This window comes from Carcharodon carcharias, chromosome 34 (assembly GCF_017639515.1).
Source record: "Carcharodon carcharias isolate sCarCar2 chromosome 34, sCarCar2.pri, whole genome shotgun sequence".
In the NCBI taxonomy this organism is placed as follows: Eukaryota; Metazoa; Chordata; class Chondrichthyes; order Lamniformes; family Lamnidae; genus Carcharodon; species Carcharodon carcharias.
In genome coordinates, this window is record NC_054500.1 from 16,814,391 (window position 1) to 16,830,200 (window position 15,810).

Here is a 15,810-nt window from a genome sequence, read left to right on the forward strand (position 1 = left end):
TGTTTGTGCTGGTGAAGAGCAGGGCCATTGAGACCAACTGTAGCACACCATTTACAAACCCAACTGAAATCAGCAGGCAGCAGGGGCTTCAACTTGTTCTCTCCATCTCAGTTACAAACTGACTTTGTCCAGTGAGGGGCAGAGGAGCCAGTCCTTGCTCTGAAACTTTCCGCACAGGACTGAGGGACTGCTGCACTCTTGGAGATGCCGTCTTTCAGGTGAGGTGTTAAAGTGAAGCCCTCTCAGGTAGGTACAAAACAGGGGTGGGGAACATTTTCCTTTTCACGGGCCAATCACACGTAGACAAAATCAGTCGCGGGCCATATACACACACACATAAAAATCCACAGTGTAGGTGGAGCTTCAGTGCATAAAACCGCGTTGTCAACCTGCAATCTGCTGATCTGAGCTCCTTCCACAGAACAGCAACCATAGTCAAAAATAAAATTTCACAGCATTGCTGGTGTCATTCTTTGGTTTAAATTGGACGGCGAGTTTCTCAACGCAAACGGTAACACTGTCCGAAAGTTCGCCCGTGACTTGGTTGTTCCCAGCCTGGTCTGTTACAGAGACAAACGAGCAGCCATGAGCTCACGATGTGTTTGTACAGATCTGATTAAAATTGGGGTCTGAGACAACAAAATAAAACCAAGGTCATTTAGGCAATAGAAAGATTTAGTACTGTATTCAGACGCTGCACAAAACATTTGAGCCGATTTTAATTTTAGAAATCTTGCAGCGGACTGGATGAAATTGAGCAACAGGCCGAATCCAGCCCTTGAGCCATTGTATAAAATATTAAGTAGTATATATATTATGGGCTGTAGTATACCCACCCCAGGTATAAAAGAACCCACTATTTCCAAAAAGAGCAGGAGGCGTTCTTACTGGTGTCCTGGCCAGTATTTATCCCTTAACTAACATCATTAAAAAAACAGATGACCTGATCACCTGTGCATTGCTGCTTGTGGGAGCTTGCTGTGTGCAAATTGATGCTGTGCTTCCTACATTACAATCGCGACTACACTTCAGAAGTACTTCATTGGCTGTGAAGTGCTTTGGGATGTCCTGAGGTCGTGAAAGGCGCTATAAAAATGCAAGTTCTTTCGTTAATTTAAATGCAATTACTTTTCAATTTCAAAAACATTTTCACAAGGGTAAACTTTCGTTGCTGTATAACAAAATTACTGTTATTAAATATATCCAGCAATATACATCATTGGGGATTTAATTTATGTGCATCTTTTAAAAACACTATTTAAGCAAAATTAAATCCACAATGAAATTAAGTGATTATGCATTGTGTGTGAGTATCTATGTATAGCAAGGACAGATAGCAGCTGTAATAAATTATCTGGGAGAAATATATGGGGAAGCTTGAGTAATTTGAAAGCAATTTCAAAGTCATTCTTACGAAGGAAATAAGGAACTGGAAGAGGTGAAAAAAATGGCGCATTAATACCTGCATTTATATACGAACATACGAACAAGGAGTAGGCCATTCAGCCCCTCGAGCCTGCTCCGCCATTTAGTAAGATCATAGCTGATCCGATAGTAACCTGAAATCTGCATCCCACTACTCCCGATAACCTATCACCCCCTTGTTTACCAAGTATCTATCCACCTCTGCCTTAAAATTATTCAAAGACTCTGCTTCCACCACCTTTTCAGGAAGAGAGTTCCAAAGACTCACGACCCTCTGAGTGAAAATGTTTTGCCTCATCTCCGTCTTAAATGGGCGGCCCCTAGTTCTAGATTCTTCCACAAGAGGAAACATCCTCTCCACATCCACCCTGTCAAGATCCCTCAGGACCTTATATATTTCAGTCAAGTTGCCTCTTACTCTTCTAAACTCCAGCGGATACAAGCCTAGTCTGTCCAACCTTTCCTCATAAGACAACCCGCCCATTCCAGGTATTAGTCTGGTAAACCTTCCCTGAACTGCTCCCATCACCTCTGACATATTAAAATGTCACAAGGCGCCTTCACAGGGACATGATTAGACAATACCTGACACTGAATCTTGTAAGGAGACATTAGGCCAAAAGCTTGGTCAAAAAAACTAGGATTTTGGGAGCAACTTAAAGGAGGAGGGAGAGGTGGAGAGGCTGGGAGGTTTAGGGAGGGAATTCCAGAGCTTAGGGCCCAGGCAGCTGACAGCACGGCAGATGAGGGAGGATGAAGGGAACGATGGGAATGGATAAAAAGCTAGATTGGAGGAGCAGAGGGATCTCAGAAGATTGTAGGGCTGGTGGAGCGAGGAGGTTATAGAAGTAGGGAGAGGCAAGACCTTGGAGGGATTTGAACACGAGGATGAGATTTTTAGCTTCAAGGCCTTTACTTGGGCTTATATCCTCCTCACTGTGAGTTGATTAAAGCTCCAACTGTCTCTGAAGGATTACCCGCCTCCTTGCATTTCCAAGCTGTGCCTTTTAATGTTTCATTGGTGGGACGGCGGGGGCGGGGAGGGAAAGTTCCCATCCCACCCGTCTCGGGGACTGGAAATTCCCGCCCGACGTCAACGGAACTTTTGCTGGTCCGTCAAATATTCCGTCCCGCCCGCGACAATTCCTGCAACGGAAAATCCCGCCCCATTGCGTTTCAACCCTCCCTTTTCCAGGCTCCTTTGCTGCTTTTAATTCTCGGGCCGGTATCTCTCTCCTCAAATCCTGCATAGTTTCCGCATCATCCGTGATTCCACCATATTCTCCTTGGCGGCTGCTGTTCTTTTTTTGGACGTATGTTGTTAGTTAGAGAAACTGGACGAAGGCCCTTCTTTATTTCGGTTCCCTCACTCATTGATTCTTTCTGACCCATTGTTCGCACAAAGTTTGTCTCCAGTCTCTCAAAGTCGCTCGCTGACCCGGTTTTACCCACAGTTATATCCGCCCCCACCCCCTCCTCCTATCCTGAAAGTCCTTCCTCCTGCTGGACTTGAGGCCTTTCGCCGGTGTTGGCCCCCTTCCTGGACACCCAGGTGGCCATTCTATGGGTGGAGTCTTCTGCGTCCTCTGGTGCTGAGCTTGGAGGCAGGAAGGGCATGGAATTCAGCGGGATTGGTGGGGCGCCGGAACCCCACTGCCTTCTTGGCTATGCCAGGATTAAGTTCTGGGCAGGACAGCCCATGGTCAACTGTCCCGCCTCGCTGCCAGTGGAGGTCCCTAAGTGGCCAATTATTTACCAATGAAGGGCCTCATCCTGCTACCGCTGGGATTAACCCAGTTGTCATGCAGCATGAACGATAGCTAAAACCATGCAGCCAGCAGCAAGCTTGTCACCTCCAGGGTGGGGAGAGGGAGCCCCTTGTTCAAAGGAACTCAGTGCCCAATCGAGAGACTCGACGTTAGGGAAGGGGAGGGGGGACCTCTGGGAGCCATCCCCCCTGCCCTTGCTGTCCTATACTCCCTCTTCCCACAATCCCAGCACCGCCCCCCCCCACCCCGCCACAATCCCCCCCTGCCCCCACAGCCCATCATTACCTACCTGTGGCCCGGGTCACTCTGTATTCCTGGGACTCCGGCGCCTGTCCTTCTGGCAGCAGCCACACCCTTCCCTGTGGCGCTGCCGAGCACAAGGGCAGCCAGCCTCTGATTGGTCCACAGCTCTATCTAGGCAAGGTTTCACCTCCCCCCCCCACCCACCCCCCACCTCCACCGCCACCCCGTGGGGTCTTGATTCCAGGGGAAGGTCCACTGCTGCCCTCGCCACTGCCTGATTGGCTTGTGGTTGTGGCGGGCCTTCCCGAAAAGAGGCAGCGCGGGTCACTCTCCTGGGAGACCCCCGACATCGCAACAAGATTCAGCCCAATATGTGCAAACCAGGACAGAGAGTGTTTTTTATTCACCCTTGGGATGTAGGTGTTTGCTGGCCAAGGGCATTTCAAAGTCAAACTCATCGCTGTGGGTCTAAAATCAGGTGTAGGCCAGACCGGGTAAGGAAGACAGATTTCCTCCCCTGAAGGGCAGAGGTGAACCAGATGGGTTTTGACGACAATCCGGTAGGTTCATGATCATTATTGATGAAACTAGCTTTTTTATTCCAGATTTGTTTAATAATTGAATTTAATTTCACCCGGCGGCCGTGGTGGGATTTGAACTCATGTCTGCAGAGCATTCATCTGGGCCTCTGGATAACAGTAACATTACCAAAATGCTACCATCCCTGAGTCATTCAACCACATGGACCATCATAGCCGATCTTGTCCTCATCTAACGTGCACTTTTGTGCTTAAACCACAGGTAAAAGGGTGCAGGAGTGTCATAAATCGCCATACTCTCATGCAAATCGCTTAAGACAGCAGAGGCTAGAAGTTGAACCAGGGACTACCCCAGCCTGTGCGCCTCAGCACCACACCAGTTGGTTTATCTAATGACTGAGCTGCTGAAAGTGCTTCCCCAAGGCGCCCTATCCCCAGGATGTACTTCCTGGAATCTAATAAACAGTTTGGTTGATGGATTTGAGTAAAGTTCAGGGCAAATGTGTGAAACTGTGCATCAGTGGGGTACAGTATTGGTAGGCATAGGTCTGGCACTGTATAACACTGGGGTACAGTACTGGTGGGTACAGGTCTGTCACTGTATAATATTGGGGTACAGTATTGGTAGGCATAGGTCTGTCACTGTATAACACTGGGGTACAGTATTGGTAGGCATAGGTCTGGCACTGTATAACACTGGGGTACAGTACTGGTGGGTACAGGTCTGTCACTGTATAATACTGGGGTACAGTACTGGTGGGTGATAGGTCTGTCACTGTGTAACACTGGGGTGCAGTACTGGTGGGTGACAGGTCTGTCACTATATAACACTGGGGTAAAGTACTGGTGGGTGACAGGTCTGTCACTGTGTAACAATGGGGTACAGTGCTGGTGGGTACATGTCTGTCACTGTATAACACTGGGGTACAGTGCTGGTGGGTACAGGTCTGTAACAGTATAATACTGGGGTACAGTACTGGTGGGGGCAGGTCTGTAACAGTATAATACTGGAATATAGTACTGGTCGGGACAGGTCTGTCGGTGTATAATATTGAGATACAGTACTGGTAGGGACAGGTCTGTCACTGTATAACACTGGGGTACAGTACTGGGAGGCACAGGCTATCACTATATAACAATGGGGAACAGTACTGGTGGGTACAGGTCTGTCACTGTATAATACTGGGGTACAGTACTGGTGGGTACAGGTCTGTCACTGTATAATACTGGGGTACAGTATTGGTAGGCATAGGTCTGGCACTGTATAACACTGGGGTACAGTATTGGTAGGCATAGGTCTGGCACTGTATAACACTGGGGTACAGTACTGGTGGGTACAGGTCTGTCACTGTATAATACTGGGGTACAGTACTGGTGGGTGATAGGTCTGTCACTGTGTAACACTGGGGTACAGTACTGGTGGGTGACAGGTCTGTCACTATATAACACTGGGGTAAAGTACTGGTGGGTGACAGGTCTGTCACTGTGTAACAATGGGGTACAGTGCTGGTGGGTACATGTCTGTCACTGTATAACACTGGGGTACAGTGCTGGTGGGTACAGGTCTGTAACAGTATAATACTGGGGTACAGTACTGGTGGGGGCAGGTCTGTAACAGTATAATACTGGAATATAGTACTGGTCGGGACAGGTCTGTCGGTGTATAATATTGAGATACAGTACTGGTAGGGACAGGTCTGTCACTGTATAACACTGGGGTACAGTACTGGGAGGCACAGGCTATCACTATATAACAATGGGGAACAGTACTGGTGGGGACTAACCTGTCAGTGTACGAAACTGAAGTATAGTATCGGTGGGTACAGCCCTGTCACGGTATAATACTGGTGTACAGTACTGGGAGGCATAGGCTATCACTATATAACACTGGAGGACAGTACTGGTGGGGACAGTACTGGTGGGGACGGGTCTGTCACTGTATAACACTGGGGTACATTACCGGTGGGAACAGGTCTGTCACTGTATAACACTGGGGTACATTACCGGGGGGAACAGGTCTGTCACTGTATAACACTGGGGTACAGTACTGGTGGGGACGGGTCTGTCACTGTATAACACTGGGGTACAGTACTGGTGGGAACAGGTCTGTCACTGTATAACACTGGGGTACAGTACTGGTGGGTTTAGGCCTATGACTGTAGTGGTTGTGATTTGAAAAGATGGATTAAGAGCATTAGACAAGAATTCTAACACACAACTTGAAAGTACATTTGTTGAGTATAATATTTTCCGAAATAAGATATAACATGAGAAACAGTTCTTAAAGCCAGCAGACTCCATCAGGCCTGGTGATTCTCTCCCTCACCCGTTCACTCTTTGAAGTCCCCATTCGACACCCGCCTCAGAGACAGGCACTCTTTATTTTTGGTTGACCTGCACAAATCCCTTGCCTTCGCCCCAATATGCTCTCTTCTTTCTTCCATCTGCTTTGCAGAGGCTCTGAGCTTGATCGTCCCCTGGGCAGTAGCTTAGAAGTGTGACGGATCTACCGGAGCAGAGGCTGCTTTCGATGTGCCGGTTATTCATCTTTACTGGCTGTTTCCTGTCTTCTACTGCAAGATTTCCACCATATTTCTTCAAATGAATCATAGATTCCCACAGGGGAGAAGGAAGGCCATTCAGCCCATCATACCTGTGCCAACTCTTTGAAGAGCTATTCAATCATTCCCGCTGCTCTTCCCCCAGAGCCTCGCAAAATTCTCGTTTTCAAGTATTTATCCTATTCTAATTGGAAAGTTACGATTGAATCTATTTCCAGTGCCCTTTCAGGCTGTGTATTCCTGATAATAACAGCTCACTGTATTAATAAGAAATTTCCTCATCCCACCTCCAGTTCTTTTGAATTATCTGAAATCTCTGTCCTCTGTTCACTGAGCTTTTCACAAAACAGTTTCTCCCTCTATTTAATCTCTCCTTCACCTGAGGAGGGCAATCCCAGCTTCTCAACATCACTGAGGTCCCTTGTCCCTGGCACCACTCTAGTAAATCTCCCCCCCACCCTCTCCAAGGCTTTACTGTCCTCCCTGCACTGCGGAGTCCAGAATTGGGCACAATCGTCCAGCTGTGGCCCAGACAGAGATTTGTGAATCAGTTCTGTCTCCGGTCAATGACTTGGTCCCAACCGCCTCCCAATAGCCCCCCCCAAGTTTGCTCTTCACAGCACCCACTTCAGAAACTGTGCCGATTACTTTTCATCTCAAAGTCTGCCCACCTCTGATCATTCTAATTTTCATCATCTTCAGTCACAGGTCCCTCGCTAGCTCCGTCAATTTGTCTGTGCAGTCTGTCTGGGAATGATCTCCTTTCATTGCCATTGACAGCTCTTTTTTATTTGACAAAGCACCTCTTGGTCCCTCGCCAATCCAACAACTGCACCCCCCGACATCCCGGCTGGCCGGCCCCCCTCCTGGGGTCATGTGGTTCAAGAGATGCCCTTCCTGCTATCTGATCAACCTGATCATTCTCCCATGTGGGAGGTTGGACAGGGAGTGGAGGTGGGTAGAAAAGAACACTCATTATTCACACACCCTGTGCAGTGCAAACCCACCCATCGCACACCTGCCTGTTACGCACCCACCCATCGCACGCCTGCCTATTACATACTTCCAGAGAATGTAATGGGCAGGTGTGTAACAGATGAGAGTGTGACAGGTGGGCACATGGTGGGTGGGGCGTAATGGGTGAGCATATAATGGGGTGGGTGTATAACAGGCGGGCATGTGGGGGCAGGGATGGGCGTGTAACTGCTGTTTCTGAAACAGGTGGGTACGAAATGGGCAGCATATATAACCAGCAGATAATCTGCTCGCACACATTGTGTACTTCTGCTGAAATTGGATCTCGCTCTCTTTCAATCCAATCCAATCTCAGTCCAATAAATCTACAGTAGGTCGGGTCGATGAATGTAATGAAGAGCTCCTGTTGCTGTTCTAGTCATTTTTTTTGGATTTGTCTGGCAGCAAAGCCCATGTCTGAGGTTCCTCTGGAATGTCTAAAGCCGCACTGTGCCTCTGGGAGGACTTCCTCAGCCACAAAGAAGTCGGCGAGTCAGGAGAATGGATTTTCCCTGCTCTGGACAAGAGGGAATTACCTCGATAGCTTCCACAGCAGTGACTTATCTCCTTCTTGAAGATAGTTACAATGGCCACATTCCTGAAGTGTTGGGGGACTGGGAGGAGGTGGGGGGGGGGGGGGGGGGGGGGGGGGGGGATTGGCGGGGTGTGTGCAGAGCTCGATGAGCTCTGTTCAATCCCAAATCCTTAGGATGAGTACGTGGAGTCTCGATGTGGGCAAAAGTCGGCCAGCTTTGAAGACCTCAGCTGGAATACCATCAGGCCCACAGGCTTCGTTGTTTTTAATCTGTTTGAGAGACCCCCTTGAAGCCAGCTCCACAGGCAATACTCCTGCAAAATCAACTCAGACGGCCTGGACATTGTGCCCAGGTGGTCAAAAGCCATCTCCCCCACAACCAGGTCCTGTTTTTTCAAATGGCCAACATTCCAGTGGAGGATGAAGAAAACGCTTTGAAGACCCTCCGAAGCTCTCCTTGAAACACGGCAGCATTGACATTAGTGACTGGGATGAGCTCGCTACCCATCGCTCAACATGGCGGCAACTTGCCCATCAAGCTCCGTCACCCCTCGTGCCCCTAAGACTTAACGATGAGGCAAAGTGATGGCAAAGGAGGAAGGAAAAGGAAGCAAATCCCACATTCCGGATCCCACTACCTCATGGGACTATGTGCCCAAAGTTCTGAGGGTCGGGAATTGACCTGTTTGGTCACATGATGACCCCTGGCAGGAACTCGTGACCCTGAGTAGGTACCAAATCCTTGAATCGAGGGGACAGACGCCAACAACAATGGTAAATGAAAGAAAGTGAAGCTTTTATTTAGAGTGTTTCAGTCTGCAGGATGCCTTAAAGAGATTCAAATCAAATAAATTTACTTGTAAAGTGTAATCACTGTTGTTTAGGTGGCAGGCAAAGCAGCAGATATACAAGCAGCAAAGTCCCACAAGCAACAACCAGGTTAATAATCAGTTAATCTGTTTTTTGGTGCTGTTCCTTGGGGGATTAAATATTAGCCAGGACACTGAGGAGAACCTCACCCCTGGCTCTTTGAGTGGAATCTTGGGTGTCCAAATGAGAGGCCAGGCAGGGGCCTGAATTTGATGATTCTTCTAGGAGCTGGCATCTCTGACAGTGCAGCACTTCCTCAGCGTTTGCTTGGATTGCGTGAACCCACAATGGTCGAACCGAGAGCAGTGTGCTCCCGCTGAGACGACCTGACCATTCCAGCCACTGATGACCACGCTTCAGAAGTTCATCGTTGGCAGTGAAGCACCTTGCGATGTCCTGAAGTCAGGAAAGGTGCCATATAAATGCAGGCTGTGCGTCAGCCATGGCTCAGTGGGTAGCACTTTTGCCTCCGAGTCATAAAGTTGCGGGTTTAAGTCCTCCTCCAAGGCATGAGCACAAAATCAAGGCCAACACTTTGGTGCAGTGCTGAGAGAGTGTTGCACTGTTAGAGATGTCGTCCTTTGGGCGAAATGTTTAAACTGGGACCCCACCTGCCCTCTGTAAAAGATCCTATGGCACCATTTCAAAGAAGGGCAGGGCCAACACCCTGGCCAATGTTTTTCCCTCAGTCAACATCACAAAGAGAGGGTATCTGCTCATTATCATATTTCTGCACATGGGATCCTGCTGTGCACATACTGGCTTACCACATTTCCAACATCATAACAGTAGCTACACTTCAGATGTATGTCATTGCCTATGAAGTGCTTTGGGAACTCCCGTGGTGATGAAAGACAGGTGCTATGTAAATGCAAGTCTTTCTTTTCTTCCCCAGGAACTGGCGCTCACTTTAACCCCTGTGTCCTGATTTTGCCTGGACAACACAGAACGCAACACGCAGAGTGGTCACAGCACAGAAGGAGGCCACTCGGCCCATCATGTTCGTGCCGTCTCTCTGTGAGAGCGACTCAGCCCACTAGCCCCCCCTCCAACCCCCCACTTCCTTTTTCCCCATAGCCCTGCAAATATTTCCTCTTCAGTTCCCCTCGAGAGTGTATGTGTGCGCTGCTAAGATTTCCACTGCTTGCCCTCCTTGCGCCGGAGATGTTCGGCCGATTTCTGCATTGAAATCAGTTTAGCTTTTTATACACTCATCAATTATGTCTAACATGTGTTAAGCACCTCTCCTGTACAGCAGATAATTACGGGTATTAATTATTCATGCAGCAGTAATTGTGATTCAATACTGATGCGCAGCACATAATGGATTCCAGCCCAGGTGGAACAATTAAAAATAGAAAGAAGCAGACAGTCACACAGAGACAAGTGTCATGCAATTAACACATTAGAGGAGCCATAATGGTGAAAAGCATTGTTTTTTCTGCTAGGTTCTTCAGGTTGATGCATAGCAGTTAGGTGTGTGTTTGTGTGTCTGTGTGTGTCAGAGAGAGTGTGTGTGTGAGTATGTCTGAGTGAGAGAGAGTGTGTGTGCATGAGTGAGAGAGAGTGAGTGCATGCGAGAGAGGGTGAGCGTGCGTGTGAGAGTGTGCGTGTGAGAGAGAGTGTGTTTGTGAGAGTTGAGTTTGTGTGCGTGCGTGAGAGAGTGAAAGAGTGAGTGAGTGAGTTTGTGTCTGTCAGAGAGAGAGAGAATGTGTGTGTGTGTCTATGAGCGTAAGTGTGTGCGAGTATGAGAGAATGTGAATGTGACGGAGAGTGAGTGTTTGTGTGTCTGTGAGTGGGTGAGTGAGTGTATGTGAGCATGAGAATGACTGTGAGTGTGAAAGAGAGTGAGAGTGCATGTTTGAGTATGTGCGAACATGTGTGAGAGTGAGTGAGTGAGCATGCGAGTGTCAGTGTGTGAGCATGTGTGTGTGTGTGTGTCTGTATGTGAGCATGTGCATGTGTGTGTGTGTGTGTGTGAGCGGATGTGAGAGTGTGAGTGAATGTGTGAGCGTGTGATTGAATGACTGAGTCAATGTGTAATGTGTGAGTGAGCGAGCGTGTGAGTATATGTGTTGAGCCTGGGACAAATGTGTTGTGTTTGGGGTCTATGTGAAGGGTTAATTTACGAGGATTGTACTGTCTGGAACCTAGAAGGTTAAGAGGTCAATTGACCAAAGTTTTCAAGGTGTTAAGGAGTGTGTACAGAGGACTGTACGTGCTTCGAGTGGAGATGTGTTCTATGTGATATTTATGAGTGCAACATATTTACATAAAGGGTTGAGGGGGAAGTCAAAGTGAATCATAGTCACCCAATAATACTTAATCTATTGATACGTGTGTGAGAGAATGGGGATTTGGTCATGGGCACTGCAGGTGGGTGCAGTTGGAGGGGCTGCATTTGCCAAGTTTAGTGCTCAGCAGGTCCTATTGCCACAACTTAGGAAGGATATATGAGCCTTGGAGGGAGTGCAACTCAAACTTACCAAAACGGACGCCAAGGGTTAAATTATGAGGCGAGGTTACACAAATTAGGGTTGCATTCCCTGGAATTTAGAAGATTAAGGAGTGATTTGATTGAAAGTTTTCAAGGTATTAAGGGGAATTGATAGGGTAGGTAGAGAGAAACCACTTCTGCTGATTGGGGAGTCTAGGACTGGAATTTTCCAGCCCCTTACGCTGGCCGGATCATCCGGTCCCGCTGTTGTGAACAGAGAGTTCAATGGCTTGCTGGCCCCACCCACAGGGGGTGGGGTGAGGTAGCTGGAAAATTCTGGCCTAGGGCAAGGGGGCAGAGTCCAAAAAATAGAACCAGACCTTTCTGGAGTGAAGTTCGGAAGCACTTCAACATGCAATGGATGATAGAACTCTCCCCTGCAAATAGCAATGAGCCCGAGATCAAATGTTAATTGTAAATCCAAGTTGATAGATTTTTGTTAACCAAGGGTGTTATGGGATAGGGGGCAAAGGTAGGTTATGTGGAGTTAGGTCGGAGGTTAGCCATGATCTTACTGAATGATGGAATAGGTTCAAGGGGCTAAATGAACTCCTCCGATAACAAATTTCCTTGGCATTGGTGACAGAAGATCAAGTTATAAATGGCACGCTTCATCTGAATTTCCACCGGCCGCTCTGAGAGGAATCAGTTGGCGATGCTCGGAGCCAGTTGGCGATCCGAGCATGGAGTATCATTGCCACAATGGGAATGTTGGACTGTTGTGCTAAGAACGGACTAGACCAGCAGTGTTTGTCCTACCTGTGACAGTCCCAAGTAGATGGAGACAGTTTCGGAGATGTATAAGAATTTCCCTTCTCGATTTAGTGCAAAAATAAAGCCATCCAAGGACTGTGGAAGAAAAGCAAGAAAGGAATAAATGTTAAGCAGTTTGATATTTTAAAATAGTCCTTTGGTAGTACAGAACTTGAGTATTGCTGAAAAGGGAGACACATCGAAGCTTTTTGTTTTTCACTCATCAGGACACTTCGCAAGAATACCAACATAAGGCGCAAACAACAATTTATACTGTATGTGAAGAGAGTGCTGATTGGTGGATTCTGATTGGTAGAGGCATTTCCATGGAGAATGCACAGTGATGGTGATTGATTAGTTAACTGCCAAGCATTGCTTGAAATGTAAACCAGGCAGTTTGACTCTGATTAGTCAAAGCATTGCCCTGAGGAATGAGTCGGCGAATGGCGGTCACTTATTTTGTTTATCTGAAGTTGGCGCAGTTAAAGTGCCATTTCGACCACTTTGGGAGAACTCGGTTTACATCTGTAAAGGAAGAAAGGTGTACAATTATACCTCACCTCTCAGAAATGACACAAGGTGCTTCAGTGAAAACTTTCTATTCACTAAATGTCATGTTGGCAAATTCATGAATTGAAATTCCGTACTGAGCAAGATCCTTCTTTGGGGTAGAATGTTAAAACAGAGGTCCCTGTCTGCCCTTTCAGGTGGACGTAAAGGACCCATGGTGCTATTTCGAAGAAGGGCAGAGCAGTTCTCCCCACATTCCTGGGCTAGTAAATATCCCTTAACCAACATCACTAAAACAGACTTTCTAGTGATTATCACATTGCTGTTTGTGGGATCTTGCTGTGCACAAATTGGCCGCTGCATTTCCTACATCACCACAGTGACTATACTTCAAAAGTGTGTCATTGGCTGTAAAGTGCTCTGGGGCAGCCTGAGGTTGTGAAAGGTGCTATATAAATGCAAGTTTCTTTTTTTTAAACAAATCAAAATGAGGTGACCAATTTACAAACAGGAAGTGCTGGAAAAACTCACCCGGTCTGGAGCATCTGTAGAGGGAGAAACAGAGTTAACGCAAGAAATAGCAGCAGGAGTAGGCCATCTGGCCCATTGAGCCTGCTCTGCCAATTCAATACGAACATGGCTGATCCTGGGCTTCAACCCCACTTTCCCACCCACTTCCCATATCCCTTAATTCCCTGAGAGACCAAAAACCTGTTTATCCTGGCCTAACGTTTCAAATCCAATATGACATTGCCGAAGAAGAGTCAATTTGGACTTGAAAACATTACTCTGTTTCTCTCTCCACAGACGCTGCCAGACCTGCTGAGTTTTTCCAGCACTTTCTGTCTTTTCATTTCAGATTTCCAGCATCTGCAGCATTTTGCTTTTATTTTAGTGACAGGCCAATTTGCCCGCTTTTGGTCATGTTGGTTGAGGAGTAAGTGTTGTCCAGAATCCTGGGAGAACTTTGTCAAAGAGTGCCATGGTATGTTCGAGATCTTAAGAAGTGAGACATCAGTTTGCCCTCTCTTCCAATGGATGGCACCTCCAACAGTGCAGCACCCACTCCTGCACTGGGGTGTCGGGCTCAGTGCCCATGTGCAGCCTGACTTACAGCCATTAAGGCTGCATACAATGGCAGCTGGTAGAAAGGCTGGTTAGGTCGTGTGAGACTCTAGGTGGCATTAGCATGGGCAGTCAGGGCAAGTTGGCAGGTGTGGCTTCGTGAGAAGGTGAAATTGATGGGTGGGCATCTGAGCTACGTGATTTCCTCTCCTCCCACCCCCACCCCCACCCCACCACCCACACCCCCTCACCGACATCCCACCTCCACCCAGAATGTGCTTGTGAAGGAATCAGAGTTGCTACCATTTTGAATTCTGACTGCTCTCCCCAAACTCATGTCAACGAACAGGAGTACTAGGTGTTGGAACCCTGAGCTGGCACCCCAAAATCCTGAAGGACCCAAAAACCGGCTACATTCAAAGCTGGAACCCTGGAATTTGCTGGAATTTGAATAAAACCCTTTAATTCTTTATTATTCAAGATTTATTTTATGTACTATAAGTACATGCTGGGCCTAGGACCCAATACCCACAAAACCCCCAAATTTGGCACACGCCCGGTCCCAGACTTCCAGGATACACAGTCTGGTACCTGTAGTCCACTCAGCCCCTTGGAAATGCCATGCTGTTCAATCAGATCATGGCTGACCTGTGCCTCCCACTTTGCTCCCTTGATGCCCTTAACCCAACAAAAATCCAGCAATCAAAGTCTTAAAAGCTTCACTTGTCCCCCAGGATTTGCAACCTTTTAGCCTTGAATTTCAAATTCCTACCTAAATAATTCTTAATTTCACTCCTGAACGGCTTGGCTCTAATTTTAAGGTTGTGGCCTCTTGTTCGGAACTCCCCCATCAGAGGGAATACCTTCCCTTCCTCTACCATCTCAAGTCCTTTCATCATTTTTAACACCCTGACTTGATCACCTCTCATTCTTCCACCCTTAAGGGAATAGAGAGTCAAGTTTACACAATTAGAGCAGTGCGATTTGTTTGGAATTCTCTAGCAAAGAGACACACGAACATATGAAATAGGAGCAAATGTAGGCCATTCAGCCCCTTGAGCCTGCTCTGCCATTCAATAAGATCATGGCTGACCTGTTTCTGCTTCAAATTCCACGTTCTCATCTACTGATGACCTTTGATTCCCTTGCCTAACAACAATCTATCTACTCTGATGAGGAGTCATACGGACTCGAAATGTTGACTCTGTCTTCCTCTCCACAGATGCTGTCAGACCTGCTGAGTTTTTCCAGAAATTTTTGTTTTTGTTTCAGATTTTCAGCATCCGCAGTATTTTGCTTTTATTTTTGCTTTTAACAATCTATCTACCTCTGCCTTAAAAATGTTCAATGGCCCCCCCTTCCACCACCACCAGAAGCAGAGAGTTCCAAAGTCGCACTATCCTCTGAGAGAAAAAAATTCACCTCATCTCTGTCCTGAAAAAGTTAACCTCTAATTTTAAAACAGTGCTCCCATGTTCTGGACTCACCCACAAGAGGAAACATCCTTTCCACGTCCACCTTGTCAAGGCTGTTCAGGATCTTATATACTTCAATCAAGTCACCCCTCAATCTTCTAAGCTCCAGCGGAAACAAGCCCAGTCTGTCCAACCTATCCTCATCAGACAATCCACTCATTCCAGGTATCAATCTAGTAAACCTCCTCTGAACCACCTCCAACACATTTACATCCTTCCTTAAATAAGGAGACCAAAACTGCACAAAGTATTCGAGATGTGGTCTCACCAATGCCCTGTATAACTGAAGCATGACGTCCTTACTTTTATGTTCAATTCCTCTCATTATTAAGGATAGCATTCCATTAGCCTTCTTGTGACTCATGCACGAGAACACCTAGATCCCTCTGCACCTTGGAATTCTGTAGTTGTTCTCCGTTTAAGTGACACTCTGCTTTTTTATTCTTCCTGCCAAAGTGAATAACGTCACATTTTCCCACATTATATTCCATCTGCCAAATTTTTGCCCGAAACACCAGCGTAGACCAGTTGGACCGAATGACCTGTTTCTGTGC

General features: G+C 47.2%; 1 protein-coding gene across 1 annotated transcript in view; it reads right to left on the reverse strand.

Moving 5' to 3' along the window:
- npas1 (neuronal PAS domain protein 1) overlaps positions 1 to 15,810 on the reverse strand; it is a 276,687-nt gene that overhangs the window by 85,464 nt on the left and 175,413 nt on the right. Inside the window, exon 4 of the mRNA XM_041179211.1 lies at positions 12,213 to 12,302. Within this exon, the coding sequence (XP_041035145.1) occupies positions 12,213 to 12,302 (90 nt within the window). The remainder of the gene's footprint in view (positions 1 to 12,212; positions 12,303 to 15,810) is intronic.